Source organism: Oncorhynchus clarkii, chromosome 16 (genome assembly GCF_045791955.1).
Source record: "Oncorhynchus clarkii lewisi isolate Uvic-CL-2024 chromosome 16, UVic_Ocla_1.0, whole genome shotgun sequence".
NCBI classification, from domain to species: Eukaryota; Metazoa; Chordata; class Actinopteri; order Salmoniformes; family Salmonidae; genus Oncorhynchus; species Oncorhynchus clarkii.
The window spans coordinates 70,041,988-70,069,247 of record NC_092162.1 but is presented as its reverse complement, the minus strand read 5'-3'; the positions used below and the strand labels follow the sequence as shown (position 1 = coordinate 70,069,247).

Below are 27,260 nucleotides of genomic sequence, written 5' to 3'. Positions count from 1 at the left end.
ACCTGGTTAAATAAAGGTGTTCTCAACTTACCTACCTGATTAAATAAAGGTGTTCTCAACTGGCCTACCTGGTTAAATAAAGGTGTTCTCAACTTACCTACCTGGTTAAATAAAGGTGTTCTCAACTTACCTACCTGATTAAATAAAGGTGTTCTCAACTTACCTACCTGATTAAATAAAGGTGTTCTCAACTTACCTACCTGATTAAATAAAGGTGTTCTCAACTGGCCTACCTGGTTAAATAAAGGTGTTCTCAACTGGCCTACCTGGTTAAATAAAGGTGTTCTCAACTGGCCTACCTGGTTAAATAAAGGTGTTCTCAACTGGCCTACCTGGTTAAATAAAGGTGTTCTCAACTGGCCTACCTGGTTAAATAAAGGTGTTCTCAACTGGCCTACCTGGTTAAATAAAGGTGTTCTCAACTGGCCTACCTGGTTAAATAAAGGTGTTCTCAACTTACCTACCTGGTTAAATAAAGGTGTTCTCAACTTACCTACCTGATTAAATAAAGGTGAAATAAAAAATAAAGAAAGAAATGCAGTAATAAGTTCTGGTCAAATACAATCTGATTTGTCTTTATATTTACAGAAACTATAGCCTTGTGCTAACAAGTGAGTTTCGTGACATGATCAATATGATCCAATTACTATCTGGTCAAGGTTTGTCCCATTTACACGTTGTAATAAAATGTGTCTCTTGTCCTTCCACTGTGTCAACATTGTGACCAGGTTCTCTTTTCAAAATAAGATGAATTAATATATTTTAGGACCATTCAATGGTGTTACCTGTCAATGATTTTTGGAGACCAGTATAACGATTTTAATAGTTGGACCATCCAGATCTTTCTTCTTTTTTTTATTTTTTACATCGGATTGATATCGAAACACAATGCTTGACTACCAGGAAGATCACAATCAGATCACAATGTCTTTTAATGGTCTACACCTGTATAAAAAAATGTGGGCACAATCGGAATGTGGCCAAGATCAGGACAAAGGATGCATGTTAGAACCAGGTATAAACAGGGCTGAAGGCTGTGACGTAATTGAATAACTGTGTTACTGACAGTTAAATAGATGAAGACTGTCATGAAACCGTTTAAAAATAATTGTTGTGTAAATAAACTTGATTTAATTAATTGGAGTGTTTACTAAAGATTATAAGCAGTTGTTTTGCTAACTTAGTCTTTCTATTAAACTCTCTATATCTCCTCCTCTTTCCACCTGTCCTCTGATGCTCCAGCAGCTAAGACAGCTGTAGGCTATGGCGCTTCAAGTCAAAAAATAATTTGATGTGTGGACTCTTTCACACAATGCACATTTTCACTGCTTGCTAGTAAATAAATAAATTACGTGGTGTTTAAAAAAAAAAGAAAGTTGGATGTGTCTGACCTATTCGTTAATTATTCAACAGCAGTCGACAAGGTTGTTCTGGCTCTGAGGCCTATAATGTGCTAACGTTGTGTCAAATGGACAATGCGCCAATCTTATCCAACCTGGCATGGTATAATTTGATACCGTATCTTTTCTTAATTTATAGACTAATCGGTGCTGATTAGGCCTGGTCCTGGTTGATATGCTGCCCCAGGAAAGATGTGTTTTTTTCCCACCCTCCTATCCCCACGAAGTAGACTAGTAGCCTAGGCTATACAATGGCGGCCCACAATGCACTTTGATGAATGCTCATGTGGTAGCCTACTGTCAGGAAATGTACTGTTAATCCCTGTTATTTGGTTATATACATTTAATGTGAAGTATGTCAGGTTTAGGAACATGTTATATAGGTACTGTAGGTAAAGAATCTACCCTCCTGTAGGTTTACTCTTCAACCCTGTTTCTGGACAGCTACCCTCCTGTAGGTTTACTCTTCAACCCTGTTTCTGGACAGCTACCCTCCTGTAGGTTTACTCTTCAACCCTGTTTCTGGACAGCTACCCTCCTGTAAGTTTACTCTTCAACCCTGTTTCTGGACAGCTACCCTCCTGTAAGTTTACTCTTCAACCCTGTTTCTGGACAGCTACCCTCCTGTAGGTTTACTCTTCAACCCTGTTTCTGGACAGCTACCCTCCTGTAGGTTTACTCTTCAACCCTGTTTCTGGACAGCTACCCTCCTGTAGGTTTACTCTTCAACCCTGTTTCTGGACAGCTACCCTCCTGTAGGTTTACTCTTCAACCCTGTTTCTGGACAGCTACCCTCCTGTAGGTTTACTCTTCAACCCTGTTTCTGGACAGCTACCCTCCTGTAGGTTTACTCTTCAACCCTGTTTCTGGACAGCTACCCTCCTGTAGGTTTACTCTTCAACCCTGTTCCTGGACAGCTACCCTCCTGTAGGTTTACTCTTCAACCCTGTTTCTGGACAGCTACCCTCCTGTAGGTTTGTTGTTGTTGAACGCTGTCGAACTGCAAAACCTGAACTAAAGACCTCGGTTTAAAAGCTGACAATGTTTTTTATATACTTTTATTTTATTTTGATTCATGCGGCTCTGGGCTAAATTGCTGTGAGTGCTGCCATCTGTCCAGGGATTCTGCCAGATTCAGTGTAGGGGGAGAGACGCGAAAGCATAGCTAGCCTAGCTGACTCGGCGGTCTCAAATGGGGGCCGCTATTGAATGTTTCCAGCATTGCAGGAGCTGTGTTTACTTTGCTTTGTTCCGGGACAATGTGGACCGCACTGACTTTCAATGTAGCAACTGAAGGGCCTTCTATGCCATCAATGTAGCAACTGCTTGCTTGCGGAGGACTACAGGAGCGAAGTAGCTCCTCTTAGCAAGCAAGTAGCAAACCTACATAAGCTACTGGGGAACCCACACCCACCTACTTTTTATTTTTCTTCCACCCCAGTAGCCGGACGCCGCTCTGGTCTGGTGGAAGTTTCGCTGCCGTGTCGGCTGTCCACAGCCTCCCCCTTCCCTAGAGAACGAAGCTGTTCTCGACCAAACCAACCAGCCATGGAGGGACGTCACTCGCCGTGAAAGTCGAAGAAGGCATCCTTTGGCAACGGGGGTCTCCATGGAGATGTTGAGCATGGAATTGACACAGACCAGAAACAGCTGTGCCACCCTGGATCCAGAGGTTCCGGCACCTTCTTCCTTGGTGGCTTCCCAATCAAGATCGGATCTGGAGGTACCTGCTTCTTCGTCTTCGGTTCTGTCTCCCTCTCCGGTGGCTTTTACCTCTGGTTCAAATCCTCTGAGCTCACCAGACCGTGAGGCTGCCTGATAGACCAGCCCATTCAACATCACCAGCTGTCATCATAGGCAGCTCTATGGTAAGAAACATCTAGGTCCCCAAGGCAAAAACCCTGTTCTACCCAGGAGCACAAGTACAGGACATAACATGGCTGCTTCCGACTGTTCTACGACAGGCGCCGGGAGATGACACTGTCGTAGTCCATGTGGGGTCAAATTACATCAGAAGAGCTAGCTCGGAACATTTGAAAATGGATTTTAAAGAAGTGATTTTAGCATAAAAAAAAAAAAAGGGGCAATAATTTCAGGTCCAGTACAATCGTTGGGCCGCAGATTACACATCTGGCTAAAATACTACTGTAGCTCTGCTGGAGTCACTTTTATTGATGACTTTGACACCTTCTGGAAACAGAAGATACTCTACGGGAATGACGGAGTCCATCCAAAATCATCTTGGCTCCTGGACTCTGTCCACGTATTTCAAGGCTGCGTTGAAACAATGACTGGTAAATGATCCAAGACCAGCTCAGTTAATCCCTACCGTTGTGACAATGAGTCGTCATAATGCTGCATCAAATGTACATGATCTTAGGGGCATTGGCAAACACAATGTAAGTAATTTAATTTATGAATCCCCAATCATGTATCTCTGATAATACATTTGAAGAAACAGTGGTAGCAATACATGGTTCTAACATCGACCGAAAAGACAGAAATTCCAACAGAGGCAGTGTTGAGGTCTATATTCAGAACCACATTCCTGTAAAGCTTAAGAGATTATCTAATGTTAAATACTGTTGAAGTAATATGGCTACAGGTTCACCTGCCTCACCTAAAGCCCATTCTGGTGGGAAGCTGCTATAGACCACCAAGTGCTAACAGTCAGTATCTAGATAATATGTGTGAAATGCTTGATAATGTATGTGATATCAACAGAGAAGTATATATTCTGGGTGATTTAAAAAAATATTGTCTGGCTTTCATCCAGCTGCCCACTCAAGAAACAACTTCAAACTCTAACCAGTGCCTGCAGCCTGGATCAGGTTATCAGTCAACCTACCAGGGTATTTACAAACAGTACAGGAATGAAATCATCAACATGTTTAGTAATGCTGCAGAAATGTGCTCCAGATCCATATGATGTAGTGATCACAATATAGTAGCCATATCTAGGAAAACCACAGTTACAAAGGCTGGGCCTAATATAGTGTATAAGAGGACAGGCTGGGCCTAATATAGTGTATAAGAGGACAGGCTGGGCCTAATATAGTGTATAAGAGGACAGGCTGGGCCTAATATAGTGTATAAGAGGTCAGGCTGGGCCTAATATAGTGTATAAGAGGACAGGCTGGGCCTAATATAGTGTATAAGAGGACAGGCTGGGCCTAATATAGTGTATAAGAGGACAGGCTGGGCCTAATATAGTGTATAAGAGGTCAGGCTGGGCCTAATATAGTGTATAAGAGGTCAGGCTGGGCCTAATATAGTGTATGAGAGGAAAGGCTGCACCTAATATAGTGTATAAGAGGTCAGGCTGGGCCTAATATAGTGTATAAGAGGACAGGCTGGGCCTAATATAGTGTATAAGAGGACAGGCTGCACCTAATATAGTGTATAAGAGGTCAGGCTGGGCCTAATATAGTGTATAAGAGGTCAGGCTGGGCCTAATATAGTGTATAAGAGGACAGGCTGGGCCTAATATAGTGTATAAGAGGACAGGCTGGGCCTAATATAGTGTATAAGAGGTCAGGCTGGGCCTAATATAGTGTATAAGAGGTCAGGCTGGGCCTAATATAGTGTATGAGAGGACAGGCTGCACCTAATATAGTGTATAAGAGGTCAGGCTGGGCCTAATATAGTGTATAAGAGGACAGGCTGGGCCTAATATAGTGTATAAGAGGACAGGCTGGGCCTAATATAGTGTATAAGAGGTCAGGCTGCACCTAATATAGTGTATGAGGTCAGGGTGGGCCTAATATAGTGTATAAGAGGTCAGGCTGGGCCTAATATAGTTTATAAGAGGACAGGCTGGGCCTAATATAGTGTATAAGAGGTCAGGCTGCACCTAATATAGTGTATGAGGTCAGGCTGGGCCTAATATAGTGTATGAGGTCAGGGTGGGCCTAATATAGTGTATAAGAGGTCAGGCTGGGCCTAATATAGTTTATAAGAGGACAGGCTGGGCCTAATATAGTGTATAAGAGGTCATACAATATGTTTTGTAGTGATTCATATGTTGATGATGTAAAGAATATTTGCTGGTCTGTGGTGTGTAATGAGGAGCAATCAGACGGTGCATTTGACCGTCTGCTACCCTCCTGTAATGTTTTCACTCCAACCCTGTTCCTGGAGAACTACTGTCCTGTAACCCAAATATTATAGCATATCTCCATAGATCTGGTCCCCTCCTCATTAAACACTGTAACATATCTACATAAATGTTCATAGTTGGAAATTCAATGTCACTGACTGTATATCTGACTCACCACAGGCTCTCTGACTGTATATCTGACTCACCACAGGCTCACTGACTGTATATCTGACTCACCACAGGCTCTCTGACTGTATATCTGACTCACCACAGGCTCTCTGACTGTATCTCTGACTCACCACAGGCTCTCTGACTGTATATCTGACTCACCACAGGCTCTCTGACTGTATATCTGACTCACCACAGGCTCACTGACTGTATATCTGACTCACCACAGGCTCTCTGACTGTATATCTGACTCACCACAGGCTCTCTGACTGTATATCTGACTCACTACAGGCTCACTGACTGTATATCTGACTCACTACAGGCTCACTGACTGTATATCTGACTCACCACAGGCTCTCTGACTGTATATCTGACTCACCACAGGCTCTCTGACTGTATATCTGACTCACTACAGGCTCACTGACTGTATATCTGACTCACCACAGGCTCTCTGACTGTATATCTGACTCACTACAGGCTCTCTGACTGTATATCTGACTCACCACAGGCTCACTGACTGTATATCTGACTCACTACAGGCTCACTGACTGTATCTCTGACTCACTACAGGCTCACTGACTGTATCTCTGACTCACTACAGGCTCACTGACTGTATCTCAGACTGTGTCTCTGACTCACTACAGGCTCACTGACTGTATATCTGACTCACCACAGGCTCACTGACTGTATATCTGACTCACCACAGGCTCTCTGACTGTATATCTGACTCACCACAGGCTCACTGACTGTATCTCTGACTCACTACAGGCTCACTGACTGTATCTCTGACTCACTACAGGCTCACTGACTGTATCTCTGACTCACTACAGGCTCTGACTGTATATCTGACTTACCACAGGCTCACTGACTGTGTCTCTGACTCACTACAGGCTCACTGACTGTATATCTGACTCACCACCAGCTCTCTGACTGTAAATCTGACTGTATATCTGACTCACTACAAGCTCACTGACTTTATCTCTGACTCACTACAGGCTCACTGACTTTATCTCTGACTCACTACAGTCTCACTGACTTTATCTCTGACTCACTACAGTCTCACTGACTTTATCTCTGACTCACTACAGGCTCACTGACTTTATCTCTGACTCACTACAGGCTCACTGACTTTATCTCTGACTCACTACAGGCTCACTGACTTTATCTCTGACTCACTACAGGCTCACTGACTTTATCTCTGACTCACTACAGGCTCACTGACTATATCTCTGACTCACCCCATCTCACTGAATAAAGTTTACACCATAATGTCTGCAGGCGAGTAACTCATGCCCCCCCCCCTGTTCTTCAGATCCAGTTTGCTAACGCGGAAGATAAACAGGAGTTTCAGAAGTACCCCACTAAGGCTGGCCGGCGCTCCCTCTCTCGCTCCATCTCCCAGTCCTCCACAGATAGCTACAGCTCAGGTAGATCACACACACACACACACACACACACACACACACACACACACACACACACACACATCAATAGGTGCTGGTGATTAACAAGGTAGCAAAAGTCCTCAGTCGAGGATCATGCATCTATTATTAGCTGACAATCCTTCTATTATTCAACTGATGTAAAAGACCATGTCAAGCTACTACACTCCACTGCCTGCTATAGACTGGTAGACCAGAAATCACTTCCTTATGTGTCTCTGACTCTTTGTTCTCCCCCCCTCCACCAACACAATGTCCAGCTGCATCCTACTCAGACAGCTCAGATGACGAGACCTCTCCTCGGGACAAGGCCCAGGCCAACTCCAAGGGCAGCAGCGACTTCTGCGTTAAGAACGTCAAACAGGCAGAGTTCGGCAGACGGGAGATCGAGATCGCAGAGCAAGGTGTGGAATTACCACTGTCTGGCGTCTATTTTCAGGCATCCACTGTCTTTGCATCCACTTTCTGGCATCCACTGTCTTTGCGTACACTTTCAGTCATCGTTCTGATAGATTTGATCGACTATGGTAGATTTGCAATCAGGCCAGCCCAGTACAGCTTATATTGGCTGGGCTCATTATTGTGAAATTGATAAGTGTAAGTGCTGATTCAGGATCACTGGGTTAGAGGCTGCAGAGAGTGCTTTAGAGCTGCCATGTACCTCGTCGAGGACCGTCTCCGCATCAGTAATAAGAAGATACAGCATACAAATCAAATCAAACTTTATTAGTCACATGCGCCGAATACAACAAGTGTAGAACCTTACCGTGAAATGTTTACTTACAAATCCCTTAACCAACGGTGCAGTTTTAAGAAGAGTTAAGAAAATATTTACCAAATAAACAAAAGTTAAAACATAATAAAAAGTGACACAATAACATAACAATAGCGAGGTTATATACAGGTGGTACCGGTACTGAGTCAGTGTGTGGGAGTACAGGTTAGAGGTAATGTGTACATGTAGGTAGGGGTGAAGTGACTATGCATAGATAATAAACAGTGAGTAGCAGCAGTGTACAAAACAAATGGAGGGGTGGGGTGGGGGTGGGGGTGGGGGTGGGTGGGGGTGGGGGTGGGGGTGGGGGGGGGGGGGGTCAATGTAATAGTCTGGTGCTCCATGTGATTAATTGTTCAGCAGTCTTATGGCTTGTGGGGTAGAAGCTGTTAAGGAACTTTTTGGTCCTAGACCCTAGACAGATCAAACAGCAGTGTTATCTTTCTGCTTTGCTGGCGTAGTTTGACTTGATGATTTGCTATGGAAGTCATGGAAGTTCTACTAAGCTGACATTTGTAATTGTTTTAAGATGGTCATACCAAGGATCATTTAGCCTTTTGATTCTGAATTTTAGGGCCCCTGTAGGTATCAAAGAAATGTAGACAAAAAATAGACAGTATCTCTCTCTGGTTGTATAGACAGTATCTCTCTCTGGTTGTATAGACAGTATCTCTCTCTGGTTGTATAGACAGTATCTCTCTCTGGTTGAATAGACAGTATCTTTCTGGTTGCATAGACAGTAACTTTCTGGTTGCATAGACAGTATCTCTCTCTGGTTGTAGAGACCGTAGTCCTCTGATTTTATAGACAGTATCTCTCTCTGGTTGTATAGACAGTATCTCTCTCTGGTTGTATAAACAGTATCTCTCTGGTTGTATAAACAGTATCTCTCTGGTTTAATAGACCGTAGTCCTCTGGTTTAATAGGCAGTATCTCTCTCTGGTTGTATAGGCAGTATCTCTCAGGCTGTGCAGACCTAGATGATAAGGAAGTGCTCTGTAAGTGTTCCTAGAACCGCTGCCTGTGCCTTGACAGCTGTCGCTGGCATTTACCGTAAGCCTACTGCAAGCATAAGTAGAGGAGCATGTGGTTTTACATGAATTGTGACCGACCACCTGGGTTCGGTCTTATGTAGCAAAATTAGAAATTGTGTTTTTTTACATTGGATAAAAGCAGATACACAGAGCTACCACATGGTATATCATATACTGCATTTGAGGAACAATGGGAAAGTAAGTCTGCTAAGAAAGTTGATAAACTTGTAACCTCACTTTTGAGAAAATGGCCTTTTGAAAGTTTTGGTACCTAGTGAAGAGCTCTTCTTTGTCTACACCTGTTCAGCGTCGTTCACACCCTCTTAAGCTTTAGCTCCACCTATCTCTTTAAGGGTTGATCCGAGCGTTCTGTCCTAACCACAGCAGTCAAGCACCCAAGCTAACTGGCTAACAGTTCCCGCAGTGACATTTTTTAAAAATGGACACTTGCATAGTGGAGTCCTTTATTAAGACATGTAGCTAGCTAGCTAAACAATGAACCATAATCACAACTCATGACGTTACTACCCAGCATTAGGCTATAACAAGCAAAGCAAATGGCTCTAAGATACGAATAATAAGATCATAAACGTAACATTAGCTAGCTAGCTAACAGTACACTTTAACTTGAAATAAAAATACTTTGTCAAAATTAGAAATGTGTAATATCTGAAAATGTAGCTAGTTAGACTATCTTACCCGTCCGTAATGAGCTAACATTAGGCTATAACTAGCTAGCTAGTCTATCTTAGATCATGGTTGGACGCTTCTCCCTGTCATGGATGCCATGGTTGCCCTTAGTTTGAAGATATAATCCAGAGACATGTGTTTTCTCCATCTCCTAAACTATCATAATCTAATTCCACTGATTTCTAAACTCGGTCCTCCAGAAAGTGGAGTTCAGTTCTACTAAGCATTTTATATATACATTTTTTTTAAACGTGTTAGACAGGATTACATAGACATACTAACCAGCTCAAATAGACAGAAGCGTGCTATATAGCAGACCAAACCAAACTCATCTCTCGGCATGTCCAGCCCACTCATTATCTCAGCCAGTCATAGCTAGCGGGAAGGTTGCTGGCTTTTTCTGCGGCTAAACCAACTAGGCTCGTAATTTAACAATTATATTCGTATTTACAGATGGCATACAAGTTTGTTATTAAGGCACATGAAAGTTCACATGTTCCAGAAGGCATTTCTGCCCCAAAATATTTTTTGATTTTTTTTTTAAATTAAAAAGATTATGTTCAAATGGCTGTGAAGTGGTGACCCGCGACATACGCCTAGTTTCCTGAAACGTGTCACAATTGTGCTCCATCTGTCATTATCTTTTCCCCTGGCCTATTTTTTTCATATTTATTCCTGCTTCTCCTATACTCATCTTAAAACAAATCAAATTGTATTTGTCACATGCGCCCGGATACAGAAAATGCTTACTGACATACTTAACCAACAATGCAGTTTATACACACAAAAAAGGAAGAGAAAATAATAAATAAAGAGCAGCAGTAAATTACAATAGCCCGGGCTATATACAGGGTATTACGGTACAGAGTCAATGTGGAGGCTATATACAGGGTATTACGGTACAGAGTCAATGTGGAGGCTATATACAGGGTATTACGGTACAGAGTCAATGTGGAGGCTATATACAGGGTATTACGGTACAGAGTCAATGTGGAGACTATATACAGGGTATTACGGTACAGAGTCAATGTGGAGGCTATATACAGGGTATTACGGTACAGAGTCAATGTGGAGGCTATATACAGGGTATTACGGTACAGAGTCAATGTGGAGGTTATATACAGGGTATTACGGTACAGAGTCAATGTGGAGGTTATATACAGGGTATTACGGTACAGAGTCAATGTGGAGGCTATATACAGGGTATTACGGTACAGAGTCAATGTGGAGGCTATATACAGGGTATTACGGTACAGAGTCAATGTGGAGGTTATATACAGGGGGTACCGGTACAGAGTCAATGTGGAGGTTATATACAGGGGGTACCGGTACAGAGTCAATGTGGAGGTTATATACAGGGGGTACAGGTACAGAGTCAATGTGGAGGCTATATACAGGGGGTACCGGTACAGAGTCAATGTGGAGGCTATATACAGGGTATTACGGTACAGAGTCAATGTGGAGGCTATATACAGGGTATTACGGTACAGAGTCAATGTGGAGGTTATATACAGGGGGTACCGGTACAGAGTCAATGTGGAGGCTATATACAGGGTTTTACGGTACAGAGTCAATGTGGAGGCTATATACAGGGTATTACGGTACAGAGTCAATGTGGAGGCTATATACAGGGGGTACCGGTACAGAGTCAATGTGGAGGCTACATACAGGGGGTACCGGTACAGAGTCAATGTGGAGGCTATATACAGGGTATTACGGTACAGAGTCAATGTGGAGGCTATATACAGGGTATTACGGTACAGAGTCAATGTGGAGGCTATATACAGGGTATTACGGTACAGAGTCAATGTGGAGGCTATATACAGGGTATTACGGTACAGAGTCAATGTGGAGGTTATATACAGGGTATTACGGTACAGAGTCAATGTGGAGGCTATATACAGGGTATTACGGTACAGAGTCAATGTGGAGGTTATATACAGGGTATTACGGTACAGAGTCAATGTGGAGGCTATATACAGGGTATTACGGTACAGAGTCAATGTGGAGGTTATATACAGGGTATTACGGTACAGAGTCAATGTGGAGGCTATATACAGGGTATTACGGTACAGAGTCAATGTGGAGGTTATATACAGGGTATTACGGTACAGAGTCAATGTGGAGGCTATATACAGGGTATTACGGTACAGAGTCAATGTGGAGGTTATATACAGGGTATTACGGTACAGAGTCAATGTGGAGGCTATATACAGGGTATTACGGTACAGAGTCAATGTGGAGGTTATATACAGGGTATTACGGTACAGAGTCAATGTGGAGGCTACATACAGGGGGTACCGGTACAGAGTCAATGTGGAGGCTATATACAGGGTATTACGGTACAGAGTCAATGTGGAGGTTATATACAGGGTATTACGGTACAGAGTCAATGTGTAGGCTATATACAGGGTATTACGGTACAGAGTCAATGTGGAGGTTATATACAGGGTATTACGGTACAGAGTCAATGTGGAGGCTATATACAGGGTATTACGGTACAGAGTCAATGTGGAGGCTATATACAGGGTATTACGGTACAGAGTCAATGTGGAGGCTATATACAGGGGGTACCGGTACAGAGTCAATGTGGAGGCTATATACAGGGTATTACGGTACAGAGTCAATGTGGAGGCTATATACAGGGTATTACGGTACAGAGTCAATGTGGAGGCTATATACAGGGTATTACGGTACAGAGTCAATGTGGAGGCTATATACAGGGTATTACGGTACAGAGTCAATGTGGAGGCTATATACAGGGTATTACGGTACAGAGTCAATGTGGAGGTTATATACAGGGTATTACGGTACAGAGTCAATGTGGAGGCTATATACAGGGTATTACGGTACAGAGTCAATGTGGAGGTTATATACAGGGTATTACGGTACAGAGTCAATGTGGAGGCTATATACAGGGTATTACGGTACAGAGTCAATGTGGAGGTTATATACAGGGTATTACGGTACAGAGTCAATGTGGAGGCTATATACAGGGTATTACGGTACAGAGTCAATGTGGAGGTTATATACAGGGTATTACGGTACAGAGTCAATGTGGAGGCTATATACAGGGTATTACGGTACAGAGTCAATGTGGAGGCTATATACAGGGGGTACCGGTACAGAGTCAATGTGGAGGCTACATACAGGGGGTACCGGTACAGAGTCAATGTGGAGGCTATATACAGGGTATTACGGTACAGAGTCAATGTGGAGGCTATATACAGGGTATTACGGTACAGAGTCAATGTGGAGGCTATATACAGGGTATTACGGTACAGAGTCAATGTGGAGGCTATATACAGGGGGTACCGGTACCGAGTCAATGTGGAGACTATATACAGGGGGTACCGGTACAGAGTCAATGTGGAGGCTATATACAGGGGGTACCGGTACAGAGTCAATGTGGAGGCTATATACAGGGGTTACCAGTACAGAGTCAATGTGGAGGCTATATACAGGGTATTACGGTACAGAGTCAATGTGGAGGCTATATACAGGGTATTACGGTACAGAGTCAATGTGGAGGCTATATACAGGGGGTACCGGTACAGAGTCAATGTGGAGGCTATATACAGGGGTTACCAGTACAGAGTCAATGTGGAGGCTATATACAGGGTATTACGGTACAGAGTCAATGTGGAGGCTACATACAGGGGGTACCGGTACAGAGTCAATGTGGAGGCTATTTACAGGGTATTATGGTACAGAGTCAATGTGGAGGCTATATACAGGGGGTACCGGTACAGAGTCAATGTGGAGGCTATATACAGGGTATTACGGTACAGAGTCAATGTGGAGGTTATATACAGGGTATTACGGTACAGAGTCAATGTGGAGGCTATATACAGGGTATTACGGTACAGAGTCAATGTGGAGGCTATATACAGGGTATTACGGTACAGAGTCAATGTGGAGGCTATATACAGGGTATTACGGTACAGAGTCAATGTGGAGGCTATATACAGGGTATTACGGTACAGAGTCAATGTGGAGGCTATATACAGGGTATTACGGTACAGAGTCAATGTGGAGGCTATATACAGGGTATTACGGTACAGAGTCAATGTGGAGGCTATATACAGGGTATTACGGTACAGAGTCAATGTGGAGGCTATATACAGGGTATTACGGTACAGAGTCAATGTGGAGGCTATATACAGGGTATTACGGTACAGAGTAAATGTGGAGGCTATATACAGGGGGTACCGGTACAGAGTCAATGTGGAGGCTATATACAGGGTATTACGGTACAGAGTCAATGTGGAGGCTATATACAGGGTATTACGGTACAGAGTCAATGTGGAGGCTATATACAGGGTATTACGGTACAGAGTCAATGTGGAGGCTATATACAGGGTATTACGGTACAGAGTCAATGTGGAGGCTATATACAGGGTATTACGGTACAGAGTCAATGTGGAGGCTATATACAGGGTATTACGGTACAGAGTCAATGTGGAGGTTATATACAGGGTATTACGGTACAGAGTCAATGTGGAGGCTATATACAGGGTATTACGGTACAGAGTCAATGTGGAGGTTATATACAGGGTATTACGGTACAGAGTCAATGTGGAGGCTATATACAGGGTATTACGGTACAGAGTCAATGTGGAGGCTATATACAGGGTATTACGGTACAGAGTCAATGTGGAGGCTATATACAGGGTATTACGGTACAGAGTCAATGTGGAGGCTATATACAGGGTATTACGGTACAGAGTCAATGTGGAGGCTATATACAGGGTATTACGGTACAGAGTCAATGTGGAGGTTATATACAGGGTATTACGGTACAGAGTCAATGTGGAGGCTATATACAGGGTATTACGGTACAGAGTCAATGTGGAGGTTATATACAGGGTATTACGGTACAGAGTCAATGTGGAGGCTATATACAGGGTATTACGGTACAGAGTCAATGTGGAGGCTATATACAGGGTATTACGGTACAGAGTCAATGTGGAGGCTATATACAGGGGGTACCGGTACAGAGTCAATGTGGAGGCTATATACAGGGTATTACGGTACAGAGTCAATGTGGAGGCTATATACAGGGTATTACGGTACAGAGTCAATGTGGAGGCTATATACAGGGTATTACGGTACAGAGTCAATGTGGAGGCTATATACAGGGTATTACGGTACAGAGTCAATGTGGAGGCTATATACAGGGTATTACGGTACAGAGTCAATGTGGAGGTTATATACAGGGTATTACGGTACAGAGTCAATGTGGAGGCTATATACAGGGTATTACGGTACAGAGTCAATGTGGAGGTTATATACAGGGTATTACGGTACAGAGTCAATGTGGAGGCTATATACAGGGTATTACGGTACAGAGTCAATGTGGAGGCTATATACAGGGTATTACGGTACAGAGTCAATGTGGAGGCTATATACAGGGGGTACCGGTACAGAGTCAATGTGGAGGCTATATACAGGGGTTACCAGTACAGAGTCAATGTGGAGGCTATATACAGGGTATTACGGTACAGAGTCAATGTGGAGGCTATATACAGGGTATTACGGTACAGAGTCAATGTGGAGGCTATATACAGGGTATTACGGTACAGAGTCAATGTGGAGGTTATATACAGGGTATTACGGTACAGAGTCAATGTGGAGGCTATATACAGGGTATTACGGTACAGAGTCAATGTGGAGGTTATATACAGGGTATTACGGTACAGAGTCAATGTGGAGGCTATATACAGGGTATTACGGTACAGAGTCAATGTGGAGGCTATATACAGGGTATTACGGTACAGAGTCAATGTGGAGGCTATATACAGGGGGTACCGGTACAGAGTCAATGTGGAGGCTATATACAGGGTATTACGGTACAGAGTCAATGTGGAGGCTATATACAGGGTATTACGGTACAGAGTCAATGTGGAGGCTATATACAGGGTATTACGGTACAGAGTCAATGTGGAGGCTATATACAGGGTATTACGGTACAGAGTCAATGTGGAGGCTATATACAGGGTATTACGGTACAGAGTCAATGTGGAGGTTATATACAGGGTATTACGGTACAGAGTCAATGTGGAGGCTATATACAGGGTATTACGGTACAGAGTCAATGTGGAGGTTATATACAGGGTATTACGGTACAGAGTCAATGTGGAGGCTATATACAGGGTATTACGGTACAGAGTCAATGTGGAGGCTATATACAGGGTATTACGGTACAGAGTCAATGTGGAGGCTATATACAGGGGGTACCGGTACAGAGTCAATGTGGAGGCTATATACAGGGTATTACGGTACAGAGTCAATGTGGAGGCTATATACAGGGTATTACGGTACAGAGTCAATGTGGAGGCTATATACAGGGGGTACCGGTACAGAGTCAATGTGGAGGCTATATACAGGGTATTACGGTACAGAGTCAATGTGGAGGCTATATACAGGGTATTACGGTACAGAGTCAATGTGGAGGCTATATACAGGGTATTACGGTACAGAGTCAATGTGGAGGCTATATACAGGGTATTACGGTACAGAGTCAATGTGGAGGCTATATACAGGGTATTACGGTACAGAGTCAATGTGGAGGCTATATACAGGGTATTACGGTACAGAGTCAATGTGGAGGTTATATACAGGGTATTACGGTACAGAGTCAATGTGGAGGCTATATACAGGGTATTACGGTACAGAGTCAATGTGGAGGTTATATACAGGGTATTACGGTACAGAGTCAATGTGGAGGCTATATACAGGGTATTACGGTACAGAGTCAATGTGGAGGTTATATACAGGGTATTACGGTACAGAGTCAATGTGGAGGCTATATACAGGGTATTACGGTACAGAGTCAATGTGGAGGCTATATACAGGGGGTACCGGTACAGAGTCAATGTGGAGGCTACATACAGGGGGTACCGGTACAGAGTCAATGTGGAGGCTATATACAGGGTATTACGGTACAGAGTCAATGTGGAGGCTATATACAGGGTATTACGGTACAGAGTCAATGTGGAGGCTATATACAGGGTATTACGGTACAGAGTCAATGTGGAGGCTATATACAGGGGGTACCGGTACCGAGTCAATGTGGAGACTATATACAGGGGGTACCGGTACAGAGTCAATGTGGGGGCTATATACAGGGGGTACCGGTACAGAGTCAATGTGGAGGCTATATACAGGGGTTACCAGTACAGAGTCAATGTGGAGGCTATATACAGGGTATTACGGTACAGAGTCAATGTGGAGGCTATATACAGGGTATTACGGTACAGAGTCAATGTGGAGGCTATATACAGGGGGTACCGGTACAGAGTCAATGTGGAGGCTATATACAGGGGTTACCAGTACAGAGTCAATGTGGAGGCTATATACAGGGTATTACGGTACAGAGTCAATGTGGAGGCTACATACAGGGGGTACCGGTACAGAGTCAATGTGGAGGCTATATACAGGGTATTACGGTACAGAGTCAATGTGGAGGCTATATACAGGGGGTACCGGTACAGAGTCAATGTGGAGGCTATATACAGGGTATTACGGTACAGAGTCAATGTGGAGGTTATATACAGGGTATTACGGTACAGAGTCAATGTGGAGGCTATATACAGGGTATTACGGTACAGAGTCAATGTGGAGGCTATATACAGGGTATTACGGTACAGAGTCAATGTGGAGGCTATATACAGGGGGTACCGGTACAGAGTCAATGTGGAGGCTATATACAGGGTATTACGGTACAGAGTCAATGTGGAGGCTATATACAGGGTATTACGGTACAGAGTCAATGTGGAGGCTATATACAGGGTATTACGGTACAGAGTCAATGTGGAGGCTATATACAGGGTATTACGGTACAGAGTCAATGTGGAGGCTATATACAGGGTATTACGGTACAGAGTCAATGTGGAGGCTATATACAGGGTATTACGGTACAGAGTCAATGTGGAGGCTATATACAGGGTATTACGGTACAGAGTCAATGTGGAGGCTATATACAGGGTATTACGGTACAGAGTCAATGTGGAGGCTATATACAGGGGGTACCGGTACAGAGTCAATGTGGAGGCTATATACAGGGTATTACGGTACAGAGTCAATGTGGAGGCTATATACAGGGTATTACGGTACAGAGTCAATGTGGAGGCTATATACAGGGTATTACGGTACAGAGTCAATGTGGAGGCTATATACAGGGTATTACGGTACAGAGTCAATGTGGAGGTTATATACAGGGTATTACGGTACAGAGTCAATGTGGAGGCTATATACAGGGTATTACGGTACAGAGTCAATGTGGAGGTTATATACAGGGTATTACGGTACAGAGTCAATGTGGAGGCTATATACAGGGTATTACGGTACAGAGTCAATGTGGAGGTTATATACAGGGTATTACGGTACAGAGTCAATGTGGAGGCTATATACAGGGTAATACGGTACAGAGTCAATGTGGAGGCTATATACAGGGTATTACGGTACAGAGTCAATGTGGAGGCTATATACAGGGGGTACCGGTACAGAGTCAATGTGGAGGCTACATACAGGGGGTACCGGTACAGAGTCAATGTGAAGGCTATATACAGGGTATTACTGTACAAAGTCAATGTGGAGGCTATATACAGGGTATTACGGTACAGAGTCAATGTGGAGGCTATATACAGGGTATTACGGTACAGAGTCAATGTGGAGGCTATATACAGGGGGTACCGGTACCGAGTCAATGTGGAGACTATATACAGGGGGTACCGGTACAGAGTCAATGTGGAGGCTATATACAGGGGGTACCGGTACAGAGTCAACGTGGAGGCTATATACAGGGGTTACCAGTACAGAGTCAATGTGGAGGCTATATACAGGGTATTACGGTACAGAGTCAATGTGGAGGCTATATACAGGGGGTACCGGTACCGAGTCAATGTGGAGACTATATACAGGGGGTACCGGTACAGAGTCAATGTGGAGGCTATATACAGGGGGTACCGGTACAGAGTCAATGTGGAGGCTACATACAGGGGGTACCGGTACAGAGTCAATGTGGAGGCTATATACAGGGGGTACCGGTACAGAGTCAATGTGGAGGCTATATACAGGGGTTACCAGTACAGAGTCAATGTGGAGGCTATATACAGGGTATTACGGTACAGAGTCAATGTGGAGGCTACATACAGGGGGTACCGGTACAGAGTCAATGTGGAGGCTATATACAGGGTATTACGGTACAGAGTCAATGTGGAGGCTATATACAGGGGGTACCGGTACAGAGTCAATGTGGAGGCTATATACAGGGGTTACCAGTACAGAGTCAATGTGGAGGCTATATACAGGGTATTACGGTACAGAGTCAATGTGGAGGCTACATACAGGGGGTACCGGTACAGAGTCAATGTGGAGGCTATATACAGGGTATTACGGTACAGAGTCAATGTGGAGGCTATATACAGGGGGTACCGGTACCGAGTCAATGTGGAGACTATATACAGGGGGTACAGGTACAGAGTCAATGTGGAGGATATATACAGGGGGTACCTGTACAGAGTCAATGTGGAGGCTATATACAGGGTATTACGGTACAGAGTCAATGTGGAGACTATATACAGGGGGTACAGGTACAGAGTCAATGTGGAGGCTATATACAGGGTATTATGGTACAGAGTCAATGTGGAGGCTATATACAGGGGGTACCGGTACAGAGTCAATGTGGAGGCTATATACAGGGTATTACGGTACCGAGTCAATGTGGAGGCTATATACAGGGTATTACGGTACAGAGTCAATGTGGAGGCTACAGGGGGTACCGGTACAGAGTCAATGTGGAGGCTATATACAGGGTATTACGGTACAGAGTCAATGTGGAGACTATATACAGGGGGTACAGGTACAGAGTCAATGTGGAGGCTATATACAGGGGGTACCTGTACAGCACATATGTCAGAGTCAAGGCCCGCGGGCCACATCCGGCCCGCAAGAAGGTTTTTTACGGCCCCTGGGATGATCTTGATTTATTATTAGAACCGGCCCGCAGCAAGCCGGCAGCCCGCAGATCTTTTACACGCACCAATACTACATTTCCCACAATGCAAAGGTGACGCACCGAGCAGTAGGCTGCTTCATTTCAATATTTATTGGCACAGCAGTCGTCAGCATCACAGTAAAATTAACTTTCAGATACCCATCAAAAATGGCAAAACGGAAGGTGGATACTGAGAACCGGGGGTTTCAAACAAGGTGGGAGTCGGAGTATATGTTCACGAAGGTAGCTGGAAAACCTGTGTGTCTTCTGTGTGGAGAAAGTGTGGCGGTACTGAAAGAGTATAATCTGAGACGACATTATGAAACGAAACACGCGGACACACACGCGGACGCAACTGTCAAGGCCAGTTTTATTTTGGCAGAAGAGATCGCTAAATCAGCCCGGCCATTTACGGAGGGGGATTTCATCAAAAACTGCATGATTAAAGTTTGTGACGAAGTTTGCCCAGAAAAAAGGCAACTCTTTTTAAATGTGAGTCTGAGCAGAAACACCATTGCCGAGAGAGTAGACCAGTTGTCCATCAATCTAAAAGAGCAGCTTGTGAAAAAGGGAAAAGATTTTATTGCATATTCCTTGGCTGTGGATGAGAGCACCGACATTTCTGACATTGCCCAGTTGTCAATTTTCATCCGCGGAGTGGACTCCAACCTAAGCGTGACAGAGGAGTTTTTGGCTTTACGTCCTATGCATGGCACAACTACGGGGCATGATTTGTATGAAGAGGTGTCAAGATGTGTAAATGAGATGGAGCTGCCTTGGGAAAAACTCGTGGGTTTGACAACCGACGGAGCACCTGCGATGTGTGGACACAGGAGCGGACTGGTGGCGAAGATACGGGAAAAGATGCAAGAGGAAAACGCGACAGGTGAGCTGACAGCTTATCATTGTATCATACACCAGGAAGCGTTGTGCGGTAAAGCCTTGAAAATGGAGCATGTAATGAGCATCATCACGCGCACAGTTAACTTTATCAGAGCCAAAGGTTTGAATCACCGCCAGTTCAAGGCATTTCTGACGGAGTTAGAAACGGAGCATGGTGATTTGCCTTATCACACAGAGGTGCGATGGCTAAGCCAGGGAAAGGTGCTTCAAAGATGTTTCGAGCTTCGTGAGGAGATTTGTCTGTTCTTGGACAGCAAAGGGAAAGACACAACACAACTCCGAGACGAAATGTTTCTGTGTGAAATGGCTTTTCTGTGTGACATTACGAGTCATCTGAATGCAATAAACTTGCAGCTGCAGGGTCGGGATCGTGTCATCTCTGATATGTACAGTACAGTGAAGGCATTTAAAACCAAACTGACTCTGTGGGAGACGCAGATGCGGAAAGAAAATTTGAGCCACTTTCCCAGCTGCCAGACCATGAAAGAGAAGCTCTCTACCAGTGCGTTCCCGAGCACACAGTTGGCTGATAAAATAGGTATGCTTGCCGCTGACTTTCGACGCCGATTTGCTGACTTTGAAGCACAAAAAAGCAGGTTGGAACTGCTCGGTAACCCATTTGCTGTTGACGTGGAAAGCTCACCACCAAACCTCCAAATGGAGTTGATTGACCTCCAATGCAATGATGCACTGAGGGCAAAATATGCGGCAGTGGGTGCTGCGGAGTTCGCCCGTTTCCTCCCCGGCACAATGCCCCAGCTGCGCATCCAGGCTGCTCAAACGTTGTCTATGTTTGGCAGCACATACCTGTGTGAACAACTGTTTTCTTTGATGAACCTGAACAAAACATCACACAGAAGTCGACTTACTGCTGAACACCTCCACTCAATTCTGAGGATTTCTTCAGCTCAGAGCCTTACCCCGAACATTGATGAACTTGTGGAAAAGATGGGACACCACCAAGTATCACCCTCAACCTCAAACAAGTGAACATTACTGTGCAATCACATATTTAGAGTTTTTACTCAGTTCAAGTTTAAAAGTTAAAATTTAATATTTGTTTTCACTGCATGTTACTTCTCCTTAAACAAAGTGTTGTTTTTGATTAATAGATTTTTGCACTTTATTTTTTTGTATTTCAATCCAATTATATTTTAAAAATATTTCAGTTGAGTGGATGATAGAAAATTGCTATTATTGTTTTTTCTTTGAAGTAAATTTAGCCCACTTTTGCTAAAATAGAAAATATAGTCTACTGATGGTGCCTTGAATACCGGTTTCTTTCATTTAATGTTCATGTTATGGGGATATTTATATAAAGGAAATTTGTCTTTTGTGTCTGTTGAAAATTAAAGATTACTGACAGAGCCATAAGAAAATATTGCTTTATTTATCTGATCATATTGTAATATATTTGTTAGGTTTTCAGTAGGTTCAATTAGGTTCACTAGACTATATGCGTCATTTAAAAATTTTTCAATGAACATTCCGGCCCTCGTCTTGTAGCTGATTTTTTTATTTGGCCCTCCGTCCATTTGACTTTGACACCCCTGCTGTACAGAGTCAATGTGGAGGCTATATTTACAGGGTATTATGGTACAGAGTCAATGTGGAGGCTATATACAGGGTATTACGGTACAGAGTCAACTTGGAGGCTATATTCAGGATGTACAGGTACAGAGTCACTTTTTCGTGGTATCCAATTGTTGTAGTAGCTACTATCTTGTCTCATTGCTACGGGCTCGGGAGAGACGAAGGTTGAATGTCATGCGTCCTCCGATACACAACCCAACCAGCCATACTGCTTCTTAACACAGCGCTCATCCAACCCGGAGGCCAGCCGCACCAATGTGTCGGAGGCTACACCGTGCACCTGGCAACCTTGGCTAGCGCGCAATGCGTCCGGCGCGCAATGACTCTGTACCGTAACACCCTGTGTATAGCCTCCACATTGACTCTGTACCTGTACATCCTGTTCCTTTTGCGCGATGAGACAAGGAGATCCCTACCGACCAATCCCTCCCTAACCCGGACAACGCTAGGCCAATTGTGCGTCGCCCCACGGACCTCCCGGTCGCGGCCGGTTACGACAGAGCCTGGGCGCGAACCCAGGGACTCTGATGGCACAGCTGGCGCTGCAGTACATTGCGCCACCCGGGAGGCCAATGAATAGTATTCTCACATAGGTGTTCCTTTTGTCCAGGTGTGAAAGGGCAGTGTGGAGTGCAATAGAGATTGCATCATCTGTGGATCTGTTGGTGCGGTATGCAAATTGGAGTGGGTCTAGGGTTTCTGGGATAATGGTGTTGATGTGAGCCATGACCAGCCTTTCGAAGCATTTCATGGCTACAGACGTGAGTGCTACAGGTCGGTAGTCATATAGGCAGGTTATCTTAGTGTTCTTAGGCACAGGAACTATGGTGGTCTGCTTGAAACATGTTGCGATTACAGACTCAGGCAGGGAGGTTGAAAATGTCAGTGAAGACACTTGCCAGTTGGTCAGCGCATGCTCGCAGTACACGTCCTGGTAATCTGCTTGTGAATGCTGACCTGTTTAGAGGTCTTACTCACATCGGCTGCGGCGAGCGTGATCACACAGTCGTCCGGAACAGCTGATGCTCTCATGCATGTTTCAGTGTTACTTGCCCCGAAGCGAGCATAGAAGTTATTTAGCTTGTCTGGTAGGCTCGCGTCACTGGGCAGCTCTCGGCTGTGCTTCCCTTTGTAGTCTGTAGTAGTTTGCAAGCCCTGCCACATCCAACGAGCATCGCAGCCGATATAGTACGATTCAATCTTAGTCCTCTGTTGATGCTTTGCCTGTTTGATGGTTCGGCAGAGAGGGCATAGCGGGATTTCTTTATAATTTTCTGGGTTCTTATATGCTTCCACTCCTTAAAAGCGGCAGCTCTACCCTTTAGCTCGGTGTGAATGTTGCCTGTAATCTATGGCTTCTGGTTGGGATATGTACGTACGGTCACTGTGGGGAAGACGTCCTCGATGCACTTATTGATAAAGCCAGTGACTGATGTGGTGTACTACTCAATGCCATCGGAAGAATTCCGGAACATATTCCAGTCTGTGCTAGCAAAACAGTCCTGTAGTTTAGCATCTGCTTGATCTGACCACTTTTTTATAGACCGAATCACTGGTGCTTCCTGCTTAATTTTTTTTCTGGTAAGCAGGAATCAGGAGGATATAATTTTGGTCAGATTTGCCAAATGGAGGGTGAGTGAGAGCTTTGTACGCTTCTCTGTTTAAGGAGTAAAGGTGGTCTAGAATTGTTTTCCCCCTGGTTGAACATTTAACATGCTGATAGAAATTTGGTAAAATTGATTTAAGTTTCCCTGCACTAAAGTCCTCGGCCACTAGGAGCGCTGCCTCTGGATGAGCGTTTTCCTGTTTGCTTAAGGCGGTATACAGCTCATTTAGTTTCTATTTTAGTGCCAGCATCCGTCTGTGGTGGTATGTAGACAGCTATGAACAATTCAGAAGAAAACCATCTAGGTTGATAGTGTTGTCTACAGCTTATTATGAGATGCTCTACCTCAGGCGAGCAAAACCTTGAGACTTCCTTAGATATCGTGCACCAGCTGTTTACACATATGCAAAGGCCCCCGCCCCGTGTCTTACCAGAGTCTGCTGTTCTATCCTGTCGATAGAGTGTATAACCCGCCAGTTGTATGTTCGTAATGCCGTCGTTCATCCAAGACTTGGTGAAACATAAGATATTACCGTTTTAATCTCTCATTCACTGGTTTGCTCTCCCACATCCAAATCCTTAACCTCTCACCTCTATCCCGCTCTCTGTATTTCCCCCCACCCACAGATATGTCAGCCCTGATCTCCCTGAGGAAGAGAGCCCAGGCTGAGAAGCCTCTAGCTGGGGCAAAGATAGTGGGCTGCACCCACATCACAGCTCAGACTGCAGTAGGTTATCTTGCTTTCTCCTCCACCATACACCATCTTAGATTCATAGACCTACAGTATATGAGAAGCCTCTGACTGGGGCAAAGATAGTGGCTTTGTGTTGTTGTTGCTGCCTCCTCCAGTAATACAATCATACTGTCTTTGCCTTTCCTGACTGTCAAATGAATCAGACATTCAGTGATGATGAACAGCTTCGCTTAAAGCACTTTGCTCCAGACATGTCAGATTACAGCTTGATAGATAGATTTTGGTGTTATTTTTTATGGTTTACATTTACCTCAATGTAAGAGCTTATCGTGTTTGTGTGTTGCCCCCAGGTTCTGATAGAGACCCTGGTAGCTCTTGGAGCTCAGTGTCGTTGGACAGCCTGTAACATCTACTCTACTCAGAATGAGGTGGCGGCTGCCCTGGCAGAGACTGGTTAGAACACACATCACATAGTGAACCCTCTCTCTCTCTCTGTCTTGCTCTCTCTGTCTCTCTCTCTCTTTCTGTCTCTCACGCTCTTTCTCTCTCTCTGTCTCTGTATCTCTTTCTTTCTCTCTGTCTCTATTTCTCTCTCTGTCTCTGTCTATTTTTTTTTCTCTCTCTCTCTCTCTCTCTTTCTTGTTCTTTGCTTTGTCTTTCTGTCTCTCTTTGTCTTTCTGTCTCTTTGTCTTTCTGTCTCTCTTTGTCTTTCTGTCTCTTTGTCTTTCTGTCTCTGTGTGTCTTTCTCTCTCTTTCCCCCTACCCCCACCCGCTCTCCCAAGCCATTATAATAGTTTCATCCTCATTTTCTCTCTCCCTCTCCCCCAGCCATAATAAATACTAGCCTCTTCTTCCCCTCTCTCTCTCTCCTCTCCCCTACAGGGGTGCCTGTGTTTGCATGGAAGGGCGAGTCAGAGGATGATTTTTGGTGGTGCATCGACCGCTGTGTCAACAAAGAAGGCTGGCAGGCCAACATGGTACCTAAATACTAAACTATTCAATAATTGATTTTACGTCAGAGCTGGGTCAAATATTTATTGTGTGTATGCACTTGAGACGTGCTTGATTTAAGTTACCAGGAACAATTGAACCATTGGAATTGTCGCAATACTGAAAACTCCATACCAGGCAAGCAAAATCATGCACACCTTAGGTATTTCAGATAATGGAAATGCACACACATTCGCCCCCAAGGTCTGCTTGACATTGATCGTGCAGTGATGCCCCACCCCTACTGTGGAAGGTGATTGTTGACTTCACCATTTAATATATATATATATATTACCATTGTGCTGTCATTGTTAGATTCTGGATGACGGAGGGGATCTGACCCACTGGGTTTACAAGAAGTACCCCAGCGTGTTCAAGAAGGCTCAGGGCATCGTGGAGGAGAGTGTCACTGGAGTCCACAGGTGAGAAAGAGCCTTCCTAAAACATTGGTCACATACATCCACAGGAAAAAAAGAGACATTTTTTATTAAAAATAGTCCAGTTTACTCTCCGTTAGTCTGTGGCTTTATGTCTTTACTTTCTTTATTCTCAGGTTGTACCAGCTGTCCAAGGCAGGCAAGCTGTGTGTCCCGGCCATGAATGTGAACGACTCGGTTACCAAGCAGAAGTTTGATAACCTCTACTGCTGCAGAGAGTCCATCCTGGATGGGTGAGGAGGAGTTGTCATGTAGAATATAGTACAGTAACTACTGCTGCAGAGAGTCCATCCTGGACGGGTGAGGAGGAGTTGTCATGTAGAATATAGTACAGTAACTACTGCTGCAGAGAGTCCATCCTGGACAGGTGAGGAGGAGTTGTCATGTATAATATAGTACAGTAACTACTGCTGCAGAGAGTCCATCCTGGACGGGTGAGGAGGAGTTGTCATGTAGATTATAGTACAGTAACTACTGCTGCAGAGAGTCCATCCTGGACAGGTGAGGAGGAGTTGTCATGTAGAATATAGTACAGTAACTACTGCTGCAGAGAGTCCATCCTGGACGGGTGAGGAGGAGTTGTCATGTAGAATATAGTACAGTAACTACTGCTGCAGAGAGTCCATCCTGGACGGGTGAGGAGGAGTTGTCATGTAGAATATAGTACAGTAACTACTGCTGCAGAGAGTCCATCCTGGACGGGTGAGGAGGAGTTGTCATGTAGAATATAGTACAGTAACTACTGCTGCAGAGAGTCCATCCTGGACAGGTGAGGAGGAGTTGTCATGTAGAATATAGTACAGTAACTACTGCTGCAGAGAGTCCATCCTGGACGGGGAGTTGTCATGGCAACATTAACAACTGTTCGTTCTCTACTTAGACATGAAATAATCTTCCTCTATGGAATCACAAATATGTCCCCAAGCAGATCAGAATGTTTTTTTATTTTATTTTTTAGTTTGTGATAGTTGTCACAAATGTTTTTCCCTTCTTGCTGTAGTTTGAAGAGGACCACTGATGTGATGTTTGGAGGGAAACAGGTGGTTGTGTGTGGTTACGGAGAGGTGGGTAAGGGTTGCTGTTCTGCTCTGAAGGCTATGGGAGCCATCGTCTGCATCACAGAGATAGACCCCATCTGTGCCCTCCAGGGCTGGTAAGAAACCTCAGGGTGACATTTTACTCTTCTTAAAATATATATATATATATGTTTTTTTACAATAAAACAGTGGTGGTCATAATGAGCATAATGTCTGTGGATGATTTCTCTCCAACACGATAGCATGGATGGGTTCAGGGTGGTCATAATGAGCATAATGTCTGTGGATGATTTCTCTCCAACACGATAGCATGGATGGGTTCAGGGTGGTCATAATGAGCATAATGTCTGTGGATGATTTCTCTCCAACACGATAGCATGGATGGGTTCAG

The 27,260-nt window shown here is 44.3% G+C and overlaps 1 protein-coding gene across 2 annotated transcripts in view; it reads left to right on the top strand.

The window, feature by feature from the left end:
* Window positions 1-27,260, top strand: part of LOC139368988 (S-adenosylhomocysteine hydrolase-like protein 1) — a 53,393-nt gene that overhangs the window by 18,613 nt on the left and 7,520 nt on the right. For both annotated transcript variants that reach the window (XM_071108525.1, XM_071108523.1), the window contains exons 2-9: window positions 6,980-7,094; window positions 7,370-7,513; window positions 24,338-24,438; window positions 24,756-24,858; window positions 25,288-25,382; window positions 25,711-25,817; window positions 25,949-26,065; window positions 26,833-26,985. In XM_071108525.1, coding sequence (XP_070964626.1) covers window positions 6,980-7,094; window positions 7,370-7,513; window positions 24,338-24,438; window positions 24,756-24,858; window positions 25,288-25,382; window positions 25,711-25,817; window positions 25,949-26,065; window positions 26,833-26,985 — 935 coding nt within the window. The remainder of the gene's footprint in view (window positions 1-6,979; window positions 7,095-7,369; window positions 7,514-24,337; window positions 24,439-24,755; window positions 24,859-25,287; window positions 25,383-25,710; window positions 25,818-25,948; window positions 26,066-26,832; window positions 26,986-27,260) is intronic.